The sequence below is a fragment of the Phalaenopsis equestris genome, unplaced genomic scaffold (assembly GCF_001263595.1).
Source record: "Phalaenopsis equestris unplaced genomic scaffold, ASM126359v1 Scaffold000135, whole genome shotgun sequence".
In the NCBI taxonomy this organism is placed as follows: Eukaryota; Viridiplantae; Streptophyta; class Magnoliopsida; order Asparagales; family Orchidaceae; genus Phalaenopsis; species Phalaenopsis equestris.
In genome coordinates this window covers 486,986-505,088 of record NW_018164577.1, presented here as the reverse complement: position 1 = coordinate 505,088, position 18,103 = coordinate 486,986, and the positions used below count along the sequence as shown (strand labels likewise).

Here is an 18,103-nt window from a genome sequence, read left to right as displayed (position 1 = left end):
TTAAGTAAGTCCGTGTAAGTTATGCTAAATTCAAAATTATGTGATACAATATGGCCTTCAATAGAAAGCATGCCGGAGAGCATTAGGTTGTGTTTGGGATAAAAATGAGGCAATCTTGGAGTGTCTTATGTGCCTGTTTTTTAAAAAGATACGGTGAGAAGTCATGTTTTGTAATCTTACTTGACTAAATTTGATGGTTGTAAGAAAGCTAGAACCCGTATTTTTTAAAATAAAATAAATTTGTAATAGACAACATAGTTTTTTAAAAAATAATTTTTTTTTAGCTACTTCACAATTATTTCTTCAAAAGACTGTAGATGTCTCAAACAGACCATAAATTACTAAGGCTATATTTGGGGCACTTGCAGCTATTTGAATAAGCAGTTATGAGCCTGCTGAAGAAGAATCGATCGTTCAAAAAGTTGCAGCAATAATTACAATTTTTTATTTTTTGAAAAAATTAGATTATAACTTTCTAACAACCACCGCAATTAGTCAGGCATGGTGGGAAAACAAGACTTTCAACAATAATTTTTTTGAGAATACAGATAAAAGACTATTTTCTCAAACAACAAAAACTATGGTGCAGTGTCGCACGGGCACCGCCGCCGCCAAAAACACCCAAAGAGGGCTAAGCAAAGCTTAAAGTGGGGAGTAGTTGTAAAATCAAGATTAGACATTAGAGTGATAGAATATGTGCTCAAATATTTATAAATAAAAGTATTTTACAAAAATATTAATGTGTGTGCGCATGGTGATGCATTTGAGGATAATTGGTTAATCATTTGTCTATTTCTTTAAAAACATCTTCAAAAAGTACCCCATATAATTTATTTTACCCACGGAATAAAACCCCTCAGATCGAGGGGTTCCAATTCCCTCTAACATAGTTGGCCTTAAAGAAATGACACTCGAACTGTTAGGCACATCATGAGTGACTGGAGGCTTGTATAATAGCATCAATTCATTGCTTTCAAAAATAAATAAATTAATTAATAAATAAAATACATCTAACATCTACACACTATAATAAAAATTCATTTCCTATTAATCTCAGTAATTCATCATAACTTCGAAAAATAAACAAACAGAATAATTACATATATAACACTAGGGATCTGATTGTGAAAAATAATAATAATAGATGGGCCTTATTTGGGGTTCAAACTAAAAACTAAACCTATTAAATACAATTATATGAGGTTTACATAATTACCCCAAATACAAATTTAACATTAACCTCAAAACCTCATATAAATTTTTTGCATCAAAGAGTCATCCACAAAGTGCTTGTTAATTAAAGCTAAACATACTCTATACAAATGAACAAAATAGCCAGAAAGCATTTCTTAGTCATTAAGATCACCTCCATCTTGGATTCTCCTTCCTGTAATGTTAACTAATATTATTAGAAACATTTGCATGCACATCACTTACTTCCTAAGTATTTACATATTTAGCAAATCTAAATTTTAATTTTTTTACATACATGCAACCTTACCCATGCATGAGAATGTGTATTTCACATTTTAGAAGTTAAAATGGTGGTATTTCTTCCATGATGTGAAAAAGATTTATAGATGGTATAAATGTAAAAAAACTAAATTTAAGTGTTAGATATGCTAATACAAACGAATTGAGTGGTATGTATATCACATTGAGAAGAGGAAGATAATAGTCTAAGAAGGCATAGCAAACCGGGAATATTAGGAAGATTTACATATATACCACCTTACCTTAGCATGATAATGTGTATTCCAACTTTTTAAAAGTTGAAATGGTAGTATTTTTTTATGTGACAACATTAAGATGGTATAAATGTAAAAAGAAAGTGTTGCATATGTAAATACATAGGAATTGAGTGGTAAGCAAGTCATAATATTACTAATTAAAGAGAAAAGTGAGAGAATATAGACTAAACAAACCTGGATTTCTTCACAACAAGTGGCATTCCACCAATGAATGATTTGCTCACACCATTTGGCCTTTCAAGTTTTTCTACTGTGGTCATCTGTTTCTGTTTAGGACATGGAGGTGAATCTCAGTTAAAAAGCACAGAATTCGATGGAACGTTGCGAAAAAAATACATTGATATGCTCTCCGAGCGAAAATTTAAGTAAAAATAAAGAATGTTTAAGCCGACAGCATGATTTTTCGGTCATTAGAATTGTTTATTGATGTAAATTTGTGTTGGCATAACTGAACCCAAATTTTACTTTCCGAGCATTTACATACATACCGCCCAATTCTTATATGGAAAATTTACATATGTACCACATAATTCTTATGAATTTACATATCTAACACCCAAAGTTTGATATTTACACATTTAAGATAACTTGGCACTATAAACCTTTCATCAAATGGTGCATTTGACTTTAAAAAATTAGTCAAAGTGATATTCTTGATATGATGAATATAAATATTAAAGTTTAGATGTTAGATATGTAAAAACATAAGATTATTGAGGAACGTCTGTGAATGCCCCTTTATATTTATACCACCCAAATCTTTCATATCACATAAAAAATGCCATTATTTTAACTTCTAAAATATAAAATATACTTTTTCCTGCATGAGTAAGGTGGCATGCATGTAAGAATTAAAGTTTAGGTGTCATGTATGTAACTACATAGGAATTAAGTGTTATGTATGTTTTTTAAGCAAAAATATTATGGGCATTTACACACATACCAAAAAACCATTACGTATTTACATATCGAACACTAACTAATTTACATACATAACACTCAAATCTTTAATATTGCATAAAAAACATCACTAGTACTAACTTCTTAAATGAGAAAGAATAAACATTTTCATCCATAGGTTATGACAACAAAGTGTCATAAATGAAAATATCAAAATTTTTACGGGTTATATATGTAAATATACAAGAATTATGTGATATCGTATTAAAATTAACTGCTTTTTTGTCAATATATTAAGATTTTTTTAAAGGTTATAGCTTTGGCAACGTAACCAAAATTAGCAAGTAATTAGGATCTACACCAAGTTCAAATATAGTAAAAGAGAGAATTTTATCAAAAGATTAGGAAAAAAAAACCAAGTAAAATGTGCTCAACCTTAGTAGCATCAGCTTTGTTGTTTCCACTGGGCCTCACAGTGCTGATCTTGGAGGCCTTCACCTCATATTTCCTGGTTGTTGAAGCATTTGCCTGCATGTCATGTAATTCAATTCAATGTTAAAAATTGTAATGCCCGTGGAATCGACAAGAATGCATGTTTTTGCATCCAATATTTGAAGGCCTCATAAAAGAATAGGGATAATTACATATAGACTACATGAAACAATGATATTTATAAAGTAACCACCCGACTGATTTTTTTTTGAACTAGAGAACCAATGCATTTACATGTTGTTGACCTCATTTTCAATAAGGTTTTAGTTTTATCCTCCTAGAATCTAGGAACTAGCTTTAAGAGTTTCTTATTGACCATCTTAATAGATTAGTAACGGAACCTTCTTGACCCATACCTCGCATGAGTAGTCTCAAGCACTCGACTCTTAGTTGCAAGGGCTAAGGACTAACATTTGGATGGCTCAAAAATGAGCTCCTATAGGATCAAGAGGCCTTAAATGAACCCTTCATGGCTCGGCTATGCAAACACTACAATTCGCACATACACCACGCGAAAACATCACAACTCAAGTCACTGACACTTACACAAATTGCACCACTAAAATCAATTTTCAAAATGACCTGTCGCTAACCCAAAATTCAAAGGAAAATAAAAGTTGACACTTTTCGGATCAACCATCGACGAACTTGTCCGGACGACCCCGGATGATGAAACGGGTCGCGTAAGCGTGTTTGGGACTTTAACTTTAGCTAAGAAGGACAATCATATTGCTATAGTTCCGCACGCGGGCAAACGGCATGAAAATCGATGCACGCGAATTTTTAATTAAAGAGCACGGGTTCAGGCTCAGCCCAAGTTCAATTCAGGCTGGACATGGGCTTAACACGAGCTAAATAGTTTCTAATTTCAAATTTTTAAATTTCAAATGAGTCATTTAATCCCATCTTAATTGAATGTAATTAGGAGTTAAGATTTTCAAATTGAGTCGGCTGCATGAATGGAATTCGTTTGATTTCCCGCCTAATCTCGCATAACCTTCTTGGCATTCGCCCCCTAATCTCACATACACCACACGAAAACATCACAACTCAAGTCACTACTTGTCAATTTCAAAATCACAACTCAACCTTCTTGGCGGCCCGTACACACATTGCACCACTAAAATCAATTTTCAAAATGACATGTCGCTAACCCAAAATTCAAAGGAAAATAAAAGTTGACACTTTTCGGATCGACCATCGACGAACTTGTCCGAACGACCCCGGATGATGAAACGGGCCGCGTAAGCGTGTTTGGGACATTAACTTTAGCTAGGAAGGACAATCATGTTGCTATGGTTCCGCACGCGGGCGGACGGCATGAAAATCGATGCACGCGAATTTTTAATTAAAGAGCACGGGTTCAGGCTCAGCCCAAGTTCAATTCAGGCTGGACATGGGCTTAACACGAGCTAAATAGTTTCTAATTTCAAATTTTTAAATTTCAAATGAGTCATTTAATCCCATCTTAATTGAATGTAATTAGGAGTTAAGATTTTCAAATTGAGTCGACTGCATGAATAAAATTCGTTTAATTCCCCGCCTAATCTCGCATAACCTTCTTGGCATTTGCCCCCTAATTTCACATACACCACACAAAAACATCACAACTCAAGTCACTGACACTTACACACATTGCACCACTAAAATCAATTTTCAAAATGACCCAATGCTAACCCAAAATTCGAAGGAAAATAAAAGTTGACACTTTTTGGCTCGACCGTCGACCAACTTGTCCGGATGTCGGATGATGAAACGGGCCACGTAAGCGTGTTTGGGATCTCAGCTTTAGCTAGGAAAGACACCCATATTGCTATGGTTCTGCGCGCGGGCGGACGACATGAAAATCGATGCACGTAAATTTTTAATTAAGGAGTGTGGGTTCCCAAGTTCAATTCGGTTGGACATGGGCTGAACACGAGCTATAGTTCTGAATTTCAAAATTTAAAATTTCAAATGAGTCATTTAATCTCATCTTAATTGAATGTAATTAGGAGTTAAGATTTTCAAATTGAGTCGGTTGCATGAATGGAATCTGTTTAATTCCTCGCCTAATCTCGCATAACCTTCCTGGCATTCCCCCCCCCCCCTCTTCTTCTCCCGCTCGTCTCTTCTCCTCTTCACCTCTTCTGCTCAAGACGCACCGAAGCCCTTGCTCGACTCCTCCCCTCTATACTGAAACTCTCCTGCTCGCCTAGAAATCTTCGCCCCTCTCTCGGCATCCTCGCTCGACTCCCCTCTGCACCGAAAGTCCCTCGCTCGACTCCTCCCTGCACCGAAGCCCCCGCTTGTCTTCCCCCTCTGCACGAAAACTCCCTCGCTCGACTCCTCCCTGCACCGAAGCCCTCTCTCGACATCCCCTTGCGTTGAAGGCCCCAGCTGGAGACTCGCCTGCCTCACCTCCTCTTCCCTATGTCGAAGACCCCTCTCTCGACAGATCCCGCTCTTCTCCCCTCTCTGCACCCCCTCACCTCCCTCTCCCGCTCGCCCACAAACCTTCGCCCCTCTCTCGACATTCTTGCTCGCCTCCCTCTCACACTCGCACCGAAGCCCTTGCCTCCCTCCTCGCTCGACTCCCATACCAAGGCGCGAAACTTCCCTCTCCACTCCACACCTGAAGCTCTAGAGCCTCTCTCTCGATCCTCCCACTCTCAAACCCTAACAGCTCTCAACTGAAGCACTAGCGTTGGACTTCCTCACAAGCGAAGCCCCCAATTTTTGTTCATCTTTTCTGATCTTTTGAGCCACCGAGCGGAGTGCTTCTTCCTCTTTCTGCTTTCCAAGCCGCAAGATTCAGAAGGCCCCCTCTCCATCTTAAGCAAAACAATGCAAAGCTGATTTCCATTTCTAGTCACCTCAAAACAGGTTTCAATAGTTTCTTTTGCTTCTTTTGTTCCCCCAAACACTGTTAATCAATTTTATTATTCATGGTAACTATTCTAAGATGCTTGTGATTAGCTCATAACCTCCATTTAATTTGTAATTATTGGCATGCATATAAAAGTAATCAGATAAACAAGGCCAGTCTTGCAATTTTGGCTCGCCCGACTTTGCAATCAGATGTCACTTAAAGGAACTAAAGGGTCTACTGGGTGAACATGAGGCTGAATTTCTTGAGTTTAAGTTGATTTTGCAGAACGTGCTTAAATCTGGATCATAATTTGTTGTGATGATTTCTCCTTAAAATATTAGGAAATTTACATACATGCTACTCAATCCTTATGTATTCATGTATCCAACACTCAAACTTCAATTCTTAAATACATACCACTTACCTCCTACTTGTTTACATATCTAACACCTCAACTCTATTCATTACATTTATGCCATCCGAATTTTTCATATCACATAAGGCTTACTACGATTTCAACCTTTAAACACAAATTGCACCTTCTCATACATAGTCAAGGTATGTAAACATCGAAATTTGGGTGATGGGTATGTAAATATGTAGGGATCGAGTAATGTGCATGCAAAGTCCCTTTAATTGCATTTCATTGAGATTGGGTTTTGATATGCAAACACGTGTAGCGATTAGCGTGCATACTTTGGGAACATTTATGGTTCTTTTTAGAAGCCTTAATTGCTGCTATTTTGGAGGTTTCACATGCCGTGCTTGGTGTCGATTTTTTTGTAATTTTGGAAGGATTAGGGGTTGCATAGGGCAGTGTTTGGGGGCTACCCTTGCTCGATTCTTCCACTATTTTTGGAGTTATTTCAGGTGTCGATTTTGGGTTGATTTGTGATCTCTATATTTGTTGTTTTGGAGAAAATTTTGGGTTGATTTCATGACTGATTGCCTATTGTTTGGAGCTATTTGAAAGTGCCATTGTGAGTTGTACTTTTTGGTTCTGTTTTGTGGCTTTTGAGTTGCGTTTTTTTAGTCTATTTGGTGGCTTCTGGGCTTCATTTTTTTTACTCTGAAACGAAAAAATTTCAGGCCAATCAAAATACTGCTTTAAATAGATTTAAACACTCTCCTTGGGGGTCGATTTAATTACAGTCATTGAAAGAATTTAAACGTTTTTAGACCTATTCACTTAATGTTTCCTCCCTTGGCATTGTTAGTTTTAGAAGTGAGCCGGTTTTCACCTTTCTTTTGTTTTATTTTTTTTATTGTTAAATGGTTAAGTCAAAAATGAGAATTTCTGATTTAATTATTTGAAAAACACTTAAAATATATTTGACGATTAGTTGGAAAAAACTAATTGAGATCAAAACACCTTAAATCACTTTATGCACGGGTTAAAGTGCAGGCTTCCTAAACTTTATGAGCACACCCTAGGTGGGACTTTATATACCTAATTTTTAAATGAATGATGAAACTAGACACTTAACTTTAATTCACACATTAATTAAAATACTAAACATCATAATAAACCAAGATGTGGTTCATGACTTCCTTAATTAAATCAACTAGTGAAATTTTCTTCATTACTTAACCTATAGTGAAACCCAATACATCGAGGTTTGAACTTGAACATTACAGTCAAATCCTCCTGGCAATTGGGGACATTTATCAATGTCACATATAAATCACCAGACTAGTATAAGTTGGAGGTCTTGGTGGCAAAAGTGATGACGATATTGTTTATATGTGTTTAAACAAGAGATACGAAGTGAGATTATTAGAATAGTATCTCCTACCTTAAGGACCTTTAATAAGTGAGGAAATAACTGATGATACTATTCACCGACTCTTTGTGGGATTGTTGCCTCCGACGCTATTAGTTTGCCAGTAATGTAGCTTAATTAGAGTGACTAGCCTGTGGACTACACTACTTTACAAAATATTTACAAAAATAAAACAAAATCTCTTTTGTATGTTAAAAAGAATTCTACATGAAAACTAAAAAAACAGCTTTTGCATGAAAATCAAAGAATTTTTTTTTATGAAAACTTATAAAGGTCCATGGTTAGTCATTTAGATCGAGGTTAAGAATCGTCCTCCGTAGATTGTCGGGTTGGCAGCTCTTATTCAAGGTTGGAAAGCACACAGTCCAGCTCTGAGCCCCCACCTTTACCGATGTTTTATAACCAGTGTTGGTCTTCCATAAGTGGCCGTGGATATTGCTTTATATGTTCGTGTTACGACTAATCTTGCTGATTTTTACACTATAATTCATATTTTTTTCTTTTTCTACAATTTATTAAATTTCCTGCAAATTATATTATGTTTTATGAACTAATCATGCAGCGGTAGCAGAAGCCCAGGTACGCATTTTATTTTATGAACTGCAGTTCCTTTATTTACTTCACGATTACTTTACATGTGAAACCAAAACAACAACAAAAAAATCAGAAACATTGAAACATACCTGATAAAATCTTTTAAACCTTAGACCTTAAAACAACTACTTCAATAAAGAGCTTGGAGCATATGTCATGGGCAGCACGACGAAGACCTGCATAAGGATATATTCGAGAGAGCAAACAAGTCAATAACAGCAAATCTTTTCTTAGTTTAAACAGTAAGTCATAGGACTTCGAGATAGTTCATCTAGCACGACATAAATCATCAACTTATCTTGAGGCTTCTGCACAGTTATGCTGAGCAGTATAAGTCCTAACTTGACTTAGGATTCCTAGGTTGTCGTTTGATATGACGTAAATCATCATGTCTTCAGGGCTATTTGCATAATCGGGTATTATGCAAATAGAAGTCTTAAACAATAAAATTGACAGGATTGAACAATTGAATAACATCGTCTCGCAGTCACACATTAGAATAATTTGGAAAGTCACTGAGATTTCTACTCATGATCTTTGACATCCCCTACATTTTCCTTTATTTAGACTCTTGAAAGAACTGCTCCCATTTGATCATGTTCTACTTGACTTTTCATACTCGATCAGTTAAGATGTAATTAACTATAAGGGTTTGCCTATATAGCAAACTTGGAACCCGGATAAAATAAACTCTACCTAATATTTATATTAAGTAGGGGAACCTGTCGGTCATACATAAAAGGTTCGTAAGTCAAATGGATGTCACAAATCTCTTAATTTACAGGAATGGGTCTATCGCCGAGATATACACTCATCTTTCGAAAATGTATAGTATTTGCGGCATCAGACACGATTATGCAAACTATTAGACAAATGAGATATATTCGGTCTTATTTTCTAAAAGATTAAAACACATTATTTTCAAAAATAAAATAAAAATTATATATCTTATATTAAATTAAATTAAAAAAATTATTTTCAAATCAAAAAGTTGACCTACACACGTGCTACAATCAAACTATTAAGGATTTGATAAAAAAGAAAAATGGATGAAAGACAGTTGTTGATTTGTAAATAACAAGTTTCGGGTAGTTTGTATGTAATTGCCCCAAAAAAAAAAAGAATCGTTAGGATTTTAGTATGCTTTATTTAAGATTGTATGTTTTTAGATATAATATTCAATAATTTCATTAAGATTATTTTAGTAAAAATTTGCACAACAAAAATGTAGATTTAATTTTACTTAGAAAAAAATAAAAAGCTCTAAACTAAACTTTAAATTTAAGATGTTAGAAGTTAGTTTAAATATATAAAAAAGGAAAGAAATTTATAATAAAACTTTAAATAAAATTAAGGGGAGGCTAATATTTGATCATGGTAATGTGTTAATCGGAATGCATGAAGTTACAGTATATAAAATTTAATTAAGTTTAACTTGGATATTTGAATGAAAAAATGATTAAACTAAGATCAATTAATATAAATGAAAACTATTAAATTATATTTGATAAAAATCGAAATAAATTATTAACTAAAGCAAATGTGGAGAATTTATAATAACTGTGGTTCAAATTTTATTTGTTTATACGAATTCAAGAAATATTAAACTTAATAGTATATTTTATAGGAAGATTCACATACATACCACCCATTCTTATGTATTTACATAGATACCACCCAATTCTTATGTGTTTACATATTTACCACCCAAATTTTAATTTTTACATTTATACACCCAACCTATGCATGAAAAGGTGTATTCACCTTTTAAAAGTTAAAAAAAAAAATTGCTACTTTTTATGTGAAATGAAAGATTTGGATGTATGCAAATGCCCCTATTTTTATATTAAATTTAATATAATGACGATTTGTAGTCCATAAAAAAGGGTCTCGGATTGATAAGAAATGCAAAACACTAAATTGACTGATCTAATATTTTGCCAAATTGCATCCTATTTTTCTCTTTCTTCCTCCTCTAAGATCTCTCCCTATCTCACATTTACTTGAGTTCTCTCATCAACTATAATTAATATTTAATATGTCTAAAACATCCCGACGGGCACAGAGAAGAGTTAGGCCGACAATTAATATCTCCAATCCAAGAAAAATCAAATAATTGACCCTAACTAAATGACCGTTATGCAGCCTCACTCTTATTATATTAATAAGCATATTAAAAATGATACCAAATGACGTATGATGAGTGTCAGAAAGTCCGCGACGGTAAAGTAATGAATTATCATGTTAGCATTTTCACAACTCACTATTATGGCCTTGCGTGACCAACAACGGCCTACGTGGCCCACAACTCACGAAACGTTAAGGAGCAACAATTCATTACTCTATCGCCCTGAACCTTCCGCCAAGCATTAATAATCAAACAATAAATAAATAATCCCTGGGATTAGCGTGTGTCTGCATGTTTTAATTGGAGGGTAGGAGAATCATGAATAAAAAATTTTACCATTTTGCTTTTATCTCCAGCTGATAAGCTTCCGGGTAGGTAACTAATAACTCTATTTGGATCATGAATATTTCTGGAACAAAGATTGATAGACCTGAACACAATCAAAAATAATAATTTCATGTCAGTATTAAGAAGAGCAAAAGAAATTAGAATCAGAGTGCTTTTCATTGCATACTACTTGTGATGATAAAGAAGGCTTATTATGCTTAAACAAGGGTTCCCACCTTGTTTTAAGTTGTTCTGTTGCAGCTCTTCCTTCAACGGTACTGCACCTGCTTTCCAAGTTCTTGAATTCTTCATGACCCGCACTGCTAGCTCAAAAAGAGTAGAGTGATTAAGGGTTTTTTTGGGATAAATTTTATTTTTTGTATTAACTTTTGTTTTTAAAAATATATTTGTTTAGTATGTTTTTTACTTTTTATTTTATTGTTTTAAAGAAAAATTAATATTTTTTCAAAAACACCAAAAACAGCATTTAAATATTTTGATTTCTTTAATCAAATACTCAAAACAATTTTAAAGTGTTTTTAGTATTTTGAAAATAAGTTTACTTATTTTTTAAAATAAAAAATAAAAATATATTAAATATTTATCAATAAAAAGAGAATTTCAAAAAAAAAAAGTTAAAATAAAATTAAAAAAATGAAACAAAAGTGATGCCAAGCTAGTCCTAACCTTTTACTTTGTAGTGCACCATTTTTAACAGTATTCCGTTTAGTCGTCTCCCTTGATTCACCCTACAAGGAGATTCAAATCTCAACTAAGAATCAAAGCAAAAATTGATATTTCTTTCAATAAAAGAATTCACTTACAAATAAACAATTATAACCCATGAGAAAAATAGTCAGCCGATGATACATAACAGCCATAGGAAATATCAGAAAGATTTTGAACTAAATTTCACAGCTTCGCTTTACCGACACAAGAGCGAATATAAAGAAAAGGGAAATTTAAATAAATGCCACATAATTCTTATTTATTTACATATCTAACACCTAATCTTCTATATTTACATTTTATAACATTTATGTGTCATATACCTGTGCATGAAAAGGTGTATTTCACTTTTAAAAGTAAAAGTGATTTCTTTAAGGGATATAAAAGAGTTAGGGGTTACGTACGTAAATATGAAAGTTTAAGCGTTAGATATGTAAATACAAAAGAATTGCATGGTATGAATGTAAATGCCCCTAAAGAAAAATCACACAAAAGAAATAAGAAGTAAAACTTAAGCTTAAATTCCCTGATGAACTTACATATGAGTTCACATTTGAGATAAAAAATGAAAGCCACGAACCTGTAATTTTAATTTTCCATCTGGATTTAATTTCCTTGATGATGACTTATTTGTAACTTTTGAATGTGACCTAAGAATAGAAACTTTATTCTGTACTTCAGTTGGTGATCGATGAGAAGCAACAGAAGAGGATTTATCGCTGCTTCTGGCTTTGTTAGAACCCTTCTTGCTTGAAGGAATTTCAGTGTCAGCTTTCTCAATCTTATGGACTCGGTTCGAGGGCCGTGATGACTTTTTGCATTCTGGTACTGATTTTTTAACAGATTTTGAAAGGTATCTGTTTGAAGCAGCGTGTTCCTGAAAGAAATGAAATTTACATTTTTACTAAAAACGCAAAAAATTTCTTCAAATGGTAATATTGTTTGCAAGGTTTCTCCCAAAGCTATAACTACAAAGATATTTATGCTTCTACAGGTAATTTTATATATACTGCATGTGCAAAAAAAATAACACTGCCACCACTTTTCAAATGTGAAATATTTATATTTACATACATATCACAAAATTTTTATGTATTTTCATATCTCAGGCCTAAACTTTCATATTTACTCACATAGCGCCCAAATGTTTAATATCACATCAAAAAAAAACACTATTATCATTTTTGAAACGTGAAATACACATTTTTATGCATAGGTTGAAAACATAAAAGTGTTGAGCATGTTAATATGAAAGTTTAGGTGTGATCTATGTAAGTACGCAAAAAGTGTGTGCCGCGTATGTAAATTTCCCTAACATAAAATCGAGATTTTTAGTTGTTCCGTAGTACAAGAGATTTCTAATGCAGTGTTTATGATCCTTTAAGAATTATACAATATAAGAACCATTTTGAGCATAGTATGTTTAGTCAATAAACGCTATTGAAACTATCATCTACAAACAATATAAACAATTTTTTCTATGGAATAATAACAAGATAAAGAAAAATAAATGCTAGTTCACTCATTAAAACCAAAAGGAAAAAAAAATTTGCAAAACATTAATTAAGAAAAAAAAAATACGACGTGTTTCAAAATTCATGTACCTTTGACATTGGAACTGAAGAAGAGTCTTCCTTAGGCTTATGAACCATCAACTTATTTTTCTCCACTACGGCATTTAAAACTGTAGGATCAGTCGAACATACGAAGGGGCGAGTTAAACCAGGCTCCATCTTTAAGCACATATCATTCTCGTTCGACAAATTCGCACCGTGACTTTTTTCGTTCTGTTCAATTTCTTCTGAGCTTTCTGTTGATAGTCTGCGCACCACAAATTCAGGATTAGAATTTTCAATTTTAACAAAATTATTGTGATTTTCTTCCTTCTCCATCTCACTGTGACTTCTATGTGGCCCAGTGGCTTCTTCTGCAGCACAATTTTCAACAGATCCAGGACCTGTAAGATCTTCCAATGGAGCTTTACTTATACTTTCAGGCATTTCATTGGGCCTTGAGCTCAACAATGGTGGTTCATCTTCATCTCCAGTTTGACTAGAGATGCTGCCATCAGCACCATATTCCAAAGAGAGCTCAGTTTGCTGGTTCTGTAAAGCCTTCAAAGCACGAATCTTTTTGTAATATTCCTCAAAGTACGCCTTTTTCTTTGCTACTAAACCGGGGGATTTGACTTTTTCAAGCTCTTCCTGACGTTCGTTGTAAGTAAAAACAGATCTTTTCTCCCACGACAATGGCTCGAATGCAAATCTTCCAAAAGATATGGAGCCATGATCCATCATTTGTGAAATAGAAGGTTCCTATTACAGCATTTATATATATATATATATATATATATATATATATGTCAGTGTGACGCTATATATATGTCAGTGTGAAGCTAAAAGGAGTTGACTGAAATAATAGCATTTATGATTCATGTTAAATTCCTCCATCTACAGTGAACGAGGGAAATAATGATCCATACAAAAACATCAGCCAAGCAAGGCTAGTGGAGCAAAGATAAATACATACATAAGGTGTTCGAAAAGATAAAGGGTCAATTTGGGAAGGTTGCAACTATATGTAAAATTAACTATAGAATCACTGGGAATAAAATAGATTTGGGACATACATACCACACAATTATTATGATTTACTTATCTAAATCTTAAACATTCATATTTACATGCATACTACTGAAATCTTTAACATCACATCAAAAACACTACCATAACTATATATTTAAAAATGAAATACACCTTTTCATGCATAAGTTTATGAAAATACAGGTGTTATAAGTGTAAATATCAAATTTTGGGTGTTAGATGTGCAAATACATAAGAATTGTGTGGTATGTGTGTAAATTTCCAAAGAAGTTTTTTGAATTTTGATATAGGTATAAAAGACTTGTGCCCTTACAAAATTTTTTAAATATAATTTTCTTATAGCTACCATACTCTAGTAGATTTGGTTATGCTCCTCAGTACAAAAAAACTCTCAAAAGCAACAAGAAAGTTGTAGCCAAAGAAAAGGGTGACAATCATCTAAGAGATGAAGCTGTGAAAATAAAAAAAACAAAAAACAGGATGGACCCTAAGCTAATCTGTAATTGAAAATTTATGGATCTCCTAACAAGGAAATATAGCAAATTAAAGCAACACCAAATATAAATAATAAGTAACTCTACTTCAATAGATGTCAAAAATAAGAGGAAAAACATTCTATTCACATAACAGCTCTCCCCACCACCCAACAATTCATAATCGAAGTATGAGTGTCAAAATAACCCAGGCAAGGTAGTAAAATTAATTTTAATAAAGCAGCAAAACATTTCGCAAAAATAAAAAAAAGAACCAAATTGCACTTGGGAATGAAATCATCAAGTAAATGATTGTTACATGTATCTTATTTCGAAACATGGAAGAATTATGCCTCCTCTGAAGATGTTCAACAGGTCATTGCTCTTGTTGGCCAAAAGAAATATAAAAAGAAATGGGTGGTTCAAGGAATCAATTCTTATTATTGTTTATGAAAAAGAAGATCCTTCAAATCACCTCAAGCAATTACTTTGAGGAAGAGCAATAAGTCGCAAGAAATAGAAGTAATGAAAGAGAAAAGGAAGATTTACATGCACACCACTCAATTCCTATGTAGTTACATATCTAGCACATAATCTTCAATTTTTACATGCTTACCTTAACTATGTATCAATAGGTGTATTCACTTTTAAAAGTTAAAATGATGGTATTTTAGATGTGATATGATAGTTTTGGGTGGCATAAATATAAAAAAGTAAAATGTTGGTGTTAGATGGGTAAACACATTAGGAATTAAGTGGAATGTATGTAAACACCTCGAGAGAAAGCTACCTGAGAACCTTTTTGCTCATGCTTCCATTCATAATAATTTTGTTGAACATCACTAGCCATTTTGTGTGAACCAGCTTCCTAGTGATCCATGGCAAATTGGCTTCCTAAAGCCATTGTGCTGAAATAATAAAATATTTGACATGAGTGGGAAAAGCAAAAAATAAAAAATATTTGAAAAAAACACCAGTCAGCTTGTCAGCTTCCGAGCCAATTTTAGGGGCCATTTGGGGTCATTTTTTATTTTCATTTTATTTTTTTATGTTTTTATTTGAAACAAAACATGTTTAATATATTATAATATGCTTAGTTGTTTTTAAAAACATTTAAAAGAAACTTTTAAATGTTTTAAGTGTTTATAAAACAAGCCAATTTATCTTAAAAAAAAACTTAAGAAAATGCACTATACAAACATATTTTTAAAGTAAAAGCAAAAACAAGAACAAAAGGTATCCCAAACAAGCCCTTAGGAACCTTAAATTCCCGGGTAATGCTACATTGGTATTGAACACTAGAAAAGAAAGATAGAAATCTTCAAGACATGCAATCAAACTAACCTCATGGAAGGGCAAATTAGTTTCCATTTTAGAAAAGATAAAACAGCTTATGATAAAATTTAAACTATACTATAAGGTCCACTATTTTCAAAAAAACAGCTTCACATTTTTTATTAACAAAGCCCTCATCTTTTTACATAAATGCCTAAATATTGTTTCACTAAATCCCAACAAACCAAACAACTAAGGATGGAACCTTAAACCAAGATGACAGCAAAGGCAGTGCCAAGCAAGGGACTAATAATCATTTGACCATAGCATCATATCACCCAAAAAATTTTCAGATCAACCCCATGAAAGAACAAGCCTTAACAAAAAAATCCAAAACAATAATCAAGTAAAATAGCTTGAATTCTCACGACGCAGAGCACATGCAGCTGCTTCTGCATGATTAACAGGTGATTAAATATGTGTGCTGCTGCAGCACGACACATGCTCTCAGGCTCCCAATGGTAGCCATGTGCTGCTGGAGTAATATACAGGAGAGGCACATATTCCCTCCCTCGTTCAGAAAAAACATCCAATTTTTCATGCTGTTGAGTATTAATAGACATAATAAAATTTTCTTATGTATTTACATATCTAACACTCAAAGTTTATTTTTACATTTACAGCACTCAAATCTTTCATATCACATAAAAAATACCTCTATTTTAACTTTTAAAAAGTGAAGTATATCTTTTCATGCATGTATATCTTTTCATGCATAGATCTTTTCATGCATAGGTAAGTCACTGGCATATATATAAAAGTTGAAGTTTAGATGTTAGATGTGTAATTACGAAAGAATTGAGTGGTATGGATATAAATCTTCCTTTATCCTCTTAGAAATCCCTCATGAGCTCATCAGAAGAGAATCAAGAAGAAAAGCATTGGGCCGTGTAGACAAGAGACAAGGACAAAGAAACGCATTGCTTATTCCAAGAAACAAACAAGCAAAAAAGGTAAAGGACCCACCTTTCATGTACTCCCTCCCCCCATTTCACTAACAAGTCACAGTTACAAAAGCAAAAAATGATCCCTGCCGTTAATCAGATTGTGGGTGATTGGGAAGAAAGAGTAACATTCTTTATTTTAAAAGATATCTGAGTTATAGATCGATGGTGAGCTATAGTGCTTTTACACATCAAGCCGAGAGTCAGGGGCCCATGATATAAAAACTTTACACAAAAGAGAAACCCTAGTCTATAATAAACTATTGGCATAAAAGATTTTTGGATTCCAAACCTCTTGGCGCTTCACTTTTTCCTTAACTTGAAAAATAAAAAGTAATTTACTAGGTCAAATCACCAAACGGAACTCTTTTCCCTCCACTATTATCACTATATCACAGCTCAGGATAAAAAAACTATGACTCAAAAGGGATAAATTTTAAATCAAATCTTGCGTTGTTGCCTTTTTAACTACACCGAAAATGGTCGGAGAAAAAAGAAGTCCAAGCTCGGGATCTAGTTTTTCGCATTTCAGATCCAAAGCCAGCACAAGATGAACTGTTTTGATTTCAGGATAAGTTCTTCATCCGATTTCCGACAGTGTGAAAAAATTAGTGCTTGAATCCATGTGGTTACCTTTCGCCCGGAAGAATCCAACAAGAGTTGTGTGAAAGAAGACAAACTTCAGAAGTTGGAAGTCAGATTCCACAGAACCAAAAACACCTCCGGCTCCATTTTCTGCCTTCCGCTCTACAAAGAAGAAAATCGCTCTCTCCCTCTGTGGAGAGTGACAGCAGCCGTTGTGGACTGAGAAAATTTGGAGATGACTTGGGGAAGGCTGAAATGGGAGGAACGACGACTAAATATATAGTATGATTGATATAGAAAGCGGATAGAGGTAGAGGTAATAATGCGCATTATGGAAAACTTATTTAAATTAAGTTCACTAATTTAATTAACATTCATTCCACTTAACTCTTATTTATTTACATATTCAACCCTTAAACTTTGATCTTTTACATGTATCATACACTCTCTCTTTGATGTGATTGTAATTTTTTAAAAAAATATATTGTATAGTTGTAGTGGAGAAAATAATTAATTAAAAAATTACAATATAAGTTATAAAATACAAAAAGCAGTCTAAACATATTCTAAACAATGAATCTCACTTTTAAAAAATTAAAATAGTGGT

The 18,103-nt window shown here is 33.5% G+C and overlaps 1 protein-coding gene across 1 annotated transcript; it reads right to left on the bottom strand.

The window, feature by feature from the left end:
- Nucleotides 1–1,126: 1,126 nt before the first annotated feature.
- LOC110021587 (protein WVD2-like 7) lies at nt 1,127–17,775 on the bottom strand. Its single transcript, XM_020720146.1, has 10 exons — nt 17,545–17,775; nt 15,423–15,540; nt 13,161–13,871; nt 12,137–12,433; nt 11,515–11,576; nt 11,064–11,147; nt 10,837–10,930; nt 3,087–3,179; nt 1,926–2,017; nt 1,127–1,387 (listed from the first exon to the last, which is right to left on the bottom strand). Exons 2-10 carry the CDS (start codon nt 15,480–15,482, stop codon nt 1,363–1,365), a joined length of 1,518 nt encoding a protein of 505 aa, XP_020575805.1. The 5' UTR covers nt 15,483–15,540; nt 17,545–17,775; the 3' UTR covers nt 1,127–1,362.
- Nucleotides 17,776–18,103: the final 328 nt, after the last annotated feature.